This window comes from Triticum dicoccoides, chromosome 2B, assembly GCF_002162155.2.
Source record: "Triticum dicoccoides isolate Atlit2015 ecotype Zavitan chromosome 2B, WEW_v2.0, whole genome shotgun sequence".
Classification (NCBI taxonomy): domain Eukaryota; kingdom Viridiplantae; phylum Streptophyta; class Magnoliopsida; order Poales; family Poaceae; genus Triticum; species Triticum dicoccoides.
In genome coordinates, this window is record NC_041383.1 from 278,784,159 (window position 1) to 278,791,159 (window position 7,001).

At 47.3% G+C, this 7,001-nt stretch overlaps 1 protein-coding gene across 2 annotated transcripts in view; it reads left to right on the forward strand.

Moving 5' to 3' along the window:
- The first annotated feature begins 654 nt into the window (after positions 1 to 654).
- LOC119363518 (SH3 domain-containing protein 3-like) overlaps positions 655 to 7,001 on the forward strand; it is a 19,220-nt gene continuing 12,873 nt past the window's right edge. For both annotated transcript variants that reach the window (XR_005174018.1, XM_037628888.1), the window contains exons 1-4: positions 655 to 804; positions 2,616 to 2,738; positions 2,996 to 3,065; positions 3,800 to 3,948. Coding sequence is in view for 1 of the 2 variants with exons in the window: in XM_037628888.1 (XP_037484785.1) it covers positions 745 to 804; positions 2,616 to 2,738; positions 2,996 to 3,065; positions 3,800 to 3,948 (402 nt within the window). In the remaining variant the exon portion in view is untranslated. The remainder of the gene's footprint in view (positions 805 to 2,615; positions 2,739 to 2,995; positions 3,066 to 3,799; positions 3,949 to 7,001) is intronic.

Below are 7,001 nucleotides of genomic sequence, written 5' to 3' on the forward strand. Positions count from 1 at the left end.
GGCGAGAGCGGTACGGGAGCGGGGAGTAAGAGGGATGAGCGGCTTGAGAGGGTGACCAAGGACCGTACCTAAGCCAGCGACGAGCAGTGGGTGCCTCCCTCCGCTACGCCTCCGCCTCCTCGCAAGCTTCAACGAACGACGGGATCCGGCGGCGAGCCCCCGCGAATCTGATGGAGGAGATGGGAATGAGGCGAGTGACGGGGGTTGGAATGGGGAAGGGGAGAAGTGACACGAAATTCGAAACTGCCCACCGCCTACTACTTCGTCTACGCTCACCAACGGGTGTACCTCTATAGTCTATGACATGGCGGGCCCACGGGGGAGGGTGCGAGTCGCGCGCCTCGGTTTGATCGGGCCAGGTGTGCGGGAGACGTGGGCGCGGCGAAAACCGACAACAGGACACCTGGACGCGCGAGACCGCACCATGGAGTTTGATCGAACAATGCGACGCCGGCCGCTCGAGGCGAGTAGCGAGCGCACGCGCACGATTCTGTATTTCCGTTTTTTCTTTGAGGGAATTGAGAGCGCACAACTGAACGCACGCGAGGCTCGCTGCTGGGCCGAAATGGGCAGACGTGGGCCGAGCCAGTTCTTGCAGCCTTTGATGAACGGCCGTGATTTCGCCGCAGCGCTGTTCCTTTCTTTCAGCGTGTAGGGGCCACCGCCCACCGGTGTGCTTGAGCGTGCGCATCTCAGCGAGAGAGAGAGAGAGAAGACGAGGGGGAGCAGGCGAGCAGAGCAGAGATGGAGGCGTTCAGGAAGCAGGCGAGCAAGTTCAAGGAGCAGGTCGCCAAGCAGCAGCAGGTGAGCACCATCCGAGATCTCATGATTTCTGCCTCGCGGCTTAGTCGTTGGTCCAGGGGCGAGATTTCGCCTTTGCATGATTTGATGCGTTGTGCGCGTGGAGGCCGCCGGGGAACGAGCGAGATCGCCTGCGAACCTCGGATCTGCTACCGAAATTGCTACGCTATTCTTAGGGTTTAATTCCCCAAGCTGCTACTGACTTTTTTTTTAGAGAAAAAGGGCCGCAGCCCCGGCTCCATTGTATTACCAATGAAACCCAGCAGTATCCAGAACATGAATCTCTCGAGCATTACACAGCTGAAACAGCTGAGGGTGGGACACTAAAACGAGCAGAAAGTTCACCATAGGGGAAACAAATCCCACTACAGATCACGAAAGCAAAGCTAAAAGGAAAAACACAAAGGAGAACCAGCAAATAGGGTAAAGTAGAGCAGGATCTTCAGGTCCCTCTCCATATCTTCAGCACGCTTTTTCCACTCCTTCGAGTCCCAGCAAGATCAGCTCATTCCCAGCATATTCTCCCTCGAGGTTTCCCTTTATCAGCCTGGATCCGGCCATAGCAGGAGCGGGGGTCTTCTTGCCATACATTCCAGCTTCCGTACGATCTCTTTTAGCTCCGATTTGAGCGCATCTGGCCAGACCACCTCCCACATAGACAAGTTTTTTGCAGTCTTCCACACGAGTACCTGCATACCCATCCAAGGCATTCGATTAAAGCATATGTCATTTCTGCTTGAACTAGTACTGATTTAGACTACAGACTGTTTAATCTTATCCTAAACTGCCACCGCTTTGGACTGCAGACTGTTCACACCCTAGTGTGAAGCTACGCTGCTGGTCTTTTATGCTAGGGGGGAGCTTGTTTGCCTGCTCTTATATTTAGCTTATGTAATACTCCTATTTGCTTGTAATAATGCCGTTCTTTGCTCATGTTTACAACAGTGTCAGGATTTGTATATATGGAAATAAATGGATTCGTACTACAGTTTAATGGAAGAGAAAGTTCTTTATTACTGCTTCAGGAAAAGTTTTTATTTTAATGCAAGTACAGAAAGGCAAAATTTACAATTTAGGTTCTATTTATCAGAGCATATGTGTACTTTGTGAAACCCCATTGACCATTGCGCTAGAGATAGGCAATCTATATGCATATTCCATAAATGTATGTGCAGAATCCTCTAACTAAATTTGTGTAGCCTTGACTCTTCTAAGAAAAAGATCTGCGTAGCCCTTTTTAGGAAAGGGGCCAATTCAGTGGTCTGTTCCTTTTTCATGCACTCCTAGGTTAGTTATTCTAGTGTCTACCATGCCATCAATGCAGATGTTCTTATTCCGGCATTCCATTATATATGCAAATTACTACTAAGTTTTTCTTTTGTATTGCTCTTGACATGCGTGGAGTTTCCTCGTAAACCCCATTATTAATTATCTATAAGAAGCGTAAAGCTACGCATTGCTACTACTTTCTGTATGAAAAAAGGGCTAAATCTGATATCACTTTTGTAGCAAAACCATATTAGCATTCACAATTTGTTTTTGTGGTCTAAACATGCTCCTAAACTCCATTTCTGCAATGACATTCCACGATGTGAGCACGTGTCATTACTTCTTTTGTGTATACCTTCTAACTGAGGCAGCAACCGTCTTTGTGCAAATATAATACCCGAAAACTTAAATTTGGAAGAGTTTATCATTTGTAGGATGATGGTGTTGCCCTGCCTACATTATTCTTGATGTTTCTGCTAGGACTGCACGTGCTCTGTTTAAGATTAATTCTATGTTTCCTTACGTCTTATGAATTAAATTTGCAGGCTGTGATAAAACAATTCAGCACTACTGGTTACGAGCGTTCAGATTCTGTTGTCATTGATGAAGTTGAATTACAGCAACATCAAAGGCTTGAGAAATTGTACAGTTCTACTCGTTCTGGAAGGGTAAGAACGGTTAAATTACAATGTCAGGAGATACGTAACTGTGTAGTGTGAGCAGCAAGCTAAAAAATAACATTGCAATCAAACATGTATTCCCTTTTCTGTGCCATGCTGCAATGAATGGACCATCATTCTCAACATATCTTATTGCATTAAGTTCATTAGACCTTTTTATAGTCAATAATTATAGAAATTATTGCACAACTGCATTGATCTCGTCCTGTCAGTTCTAAGCTTATTCCATGCATATACACTTGCAGGATTTCCAAAAGGACATAGTTCGAGCAGCTGAAGGCTTGGTGTCTATTGGAAGCAAGCATATTGAAGTGGGTATGTAGCTCTTGTCCTCCATACTTTGTTGGTTTATTCTGTCAGCCTTCGGTTCTCTTTCAGAATGGGGGGAATTATGCTACTTGTTGATACGTGTTAGTAATATATTCAGATTAGAAGGTAAAATGTCTACTCTCCAGAAAATGTGGGGTGTTAGCTTGAAGGAATGGTTGCTTGTAACTTGTAAGTTCATCAGATCCTAACAAAAAAGTACCTTCTTTGGTTTGAGGAATGGAATAGCATGATCCATTATCATGTTATTCCACTGACCACAATGCTAACAGAAAAACGTGAAATTAGTTCATGCCATATAAATCATTGGGATGGCTGTATGGACCAGCCCATCTTATAGTATGATATTCATTAAAGAAAATGGTTCCTTAGTGCCTTGGTGTAGCACCTATCTATCTAGGAGGCTCTCACTGACATTAGTGCTTGCTACAGATTTTAGATTGGTCTTGCTAGTAAATGTTATGAAGTGTCTTTTGAGACTGCTCCCTCCTCTTGTGGCCTCTTTATTTTTACACTTGCGGACTCAATGTTACTAAGATAAGCATTTCAGTTTACCAAAGAATTTTAAATTTGTGCCAGTTACCTTTTGCCTGCTGATAGCATGGTAAAAATTCTATTAATGAGTCATATTTTCTTAAAGTACATTACTTGATCTATCCATATCTCCAAATTCAACATCTGGTGGGTGATGCAGGTGCACCTTTTCTTGCATTTGATCACAGGAACAAAATTTTCTGAGGATTGCTATAGATATGGAGGTGAAAATAATGCTGATGGTGAAGCTCTTACAAAAGCCGCATCACTGTATGGAGGTGCTTTGAGAAATGTTGAAAAAGAGTATGAAGATTTCAATAGAACTTTATGTTCTCAGGTAACTCTATCAACCGCTCTTTGAGCTAGTTTTCCATGCAGATGAAATGTGTTGATTTCTATGAGTGGACATGAAAACTTGGGCTAAAGCAGTTCAGATTCGAATGTGTAAAAAGTTCAACCTACATACACAAAAAGAGTTCTGGATAAAAAAATAAGTTGTTGAATTTCCTTACAAACTTACAAAAACAACTGAGTGCATAGCAAAGTTAACAAAATTTCTGGAAAAAAGAAAGGAAAATTATATTTAACACAAAAAATTTACATGTATATTACACCCACCAAAGACAAAGAAATGTTGCTGACCCCACTGGTCATGACCGTGGGAAGGAAAAGACAGAAACTCACAGGCTTTCCTTATTGGAAGCTCAAACGAGAGACGTAGTTAAGCTATGACTGATGTGACAGTTGGTGCGGTTAAGGTGTGACGCCCCCGATTCAATCGTACACTAATCATACACGCAAACGTGTACGATCAAGATCAGGGACTCACGGGAAGATATCACAACACAACTCTAAAAATAAAATAAGTCATACAAGCATCATAATACAAGCCAGGGGCCTCGAGGGCTCGAATACAAGTGCTCGATCAAAGACGAGTCAGCGGAAGCAACAATATCTGAGTACAGACATAAGTTAAACAAGTTTGCCTTAAGAAGGCTAGCACAAACTGGGATACAGATCGAAAGAGGCGCAGGCCTCCTGCCTGGGATCTTCCTAACTACTCCTGGTCATCGTCAGCGGGCTGCACGTAGTAGTAGGCACCTCCGGTGTAGTAGGAGTCGTCGTCGACGATGGCGTCTGGCTCCTGGACTCCAGCATCTGGTTGCGACAACCAGAAAGAAAGGAAAGGGGGGGAAAGGGGGGGAGAAAGCAACCGTGAGTACTCATCCAAAGTACTCGCAAGCAAGGATCTACACTACATATGCATGGGTATATGTGTAAAGGGCCATATCGGTGGACTGAACTGCAGAATGCCAGAATAAGAGGGGGATAGCTAGTCCTATCGAAGACTACGCTTCTGGCAGCCTCCGTCTTGCAGCATGTAGTAGAGAGTAGACTGAAGTCCTCCAAGTAGCATCTCCAAGTAGCATCGCATAGCATAATCCTACCCGGCGATCCTCTCCTCGTCGCCCTGTAGAAAAGCGATCACCGGGTTGTATCTGGCACTTGGAAGGGTGTGTTTTATTAAGTATCCGGTTCTAGTTGTCATAAGGTCAAGGTACAACTCCAAGTCGTCCTGTTACCGAAGATCACGGCTATTCGAATAGATTAACTTCCCTGCAGGGGTGCACCACATAACCCAACACGCTTGATCCCATTTGGCCGGACACACTTTCCTGGGTCATGCCCGGCCGCGGAAGATCAACACGTCGCAGCCCCACCTAGGCACAACAGAGAGGCCAGCACGCCGGTCTAAACCTAAGCGCACAGGGGTCTGGGCCCATCGCCCTTAGCACACCTGCACGTTGCGAGGGCGGCCGAAAGCAGAACTAGCCCCCTTAATACAAGAGCAGGCTTACGTTCCAATCCGGCGCGCGCCGCTCAGTCGCTGGCGTCACGAAGGCTTCGGCTGATACCACGACGCCGGGATACCCATAACTACTCCCGCGTAGATGGTTAGTGCGTATAGACCAAATGGCCAGACTCAGATCAAATACCAAGATCTCGTTAAGCGTGTTAAGTATCCGCGAACGCCGACCAGGGCCAGGCCCACCTCTCTCCTAGGCGGTCTCAACCTGCCCTGTCGCTCCGCCACAAAGTAACAGTCGGGGGCCGTCGGGAACCCAGGCCCACCTCTACCGGGATGGAGCCACCTGTCCTTTCAGCCCCCATCTCCGAACAGTATCACAGGTAATGTAATAGTGTAAAGTATATGTAGTATATGCCCGTGATCACCTACCGAAGTGATCACAGCCCAGTAGTATAGAGAAGAGTAGGCGATATCTGGTGATCAAAGGGGGGGCTTGCCTGGTTGCTCTGGCAAGGGAGAGGGGTCGTCAACACCGTAGTCGAACTGGGCAGCAGCAGCGTCGGTCTCGGTGTCTACCGGAAGAAGAGGGGAAGAAACAATGAATATTTAAGCAAACAGATGCATGACGATGCAAAGCGTGAAGCTAGTCGTGCCCTAACGCGGTATGAGGTGATGCCGGTGAAGGGGGGAAACATCCGGGAAAGTATCCCCGGTGTTTCGTGTTTTCGGGCAGAGGAGCCGGAGGGGGGAAGTTGCGAGTTCGATAGGTTAGGGATGCGTGGCAGACGAACGGGCTGCGTTTCCGGGTTCGTCTCGTTGTTCTGAGCAACTTTCATGTAGAAAGTATTTTAATCCGAGTTACGGATTAAAAGATATGATTTTCTAAAAAATTTATTAATTTCTGGAATTTAATTAATTATTTAAATCCAACATTATCCAGAATAGTAAATGATGACGTCAGCATGACATCAGAGTGATGTCAGCAGTTAACATTGACCATTGACCTGGTTAACCTGACGTGTGGGTCCCAGTTGTCATTGACTGTTAACTAACCTAACAGATTAATTAACTAACCTAAGTGATTAGGTTAACCTAATTAGGATTAATTAAGTTAATTAACTAATTAATTAATTAATTAACATTATTATTATTATTATTTTAGAATTCTTTTCTTCCTTTTTTTAATAAAATGTTCCAGGGGCTGGGCCCCGCTGGCAGTGGCCCATCTGGCCACTGGAGCGGGCTATCGGGGCTGCAGGAGCGAGGCGCTCGCCCGAACGGGCACGAGCGAGAGGACGCTAGGGGGCGAGGTCGTGGCCACGGCGGGGCTCGTCGGCCGGCCGTTTCTGGCGACGGAAGCCGGCGCGGCGGGGAGGCGGCCGCACGGCGAGGGGCCCGGCAGGGCGGGCGAGGAAGGCAGCAAGGGCGTCCGTCCAACGGGGCACGACAAGGTCGTGGGTGCTCCGGGGCGCAGACAGAGGCCGTGGCCAGGGGCGCAGCCGGCCGGAGCAAGGGGCGGCCAGGCGGCGGGCGCCGGCCGCGGCAAGGAGGCCGGCCAGCGAGTGGAGGGGGAGAGCGGG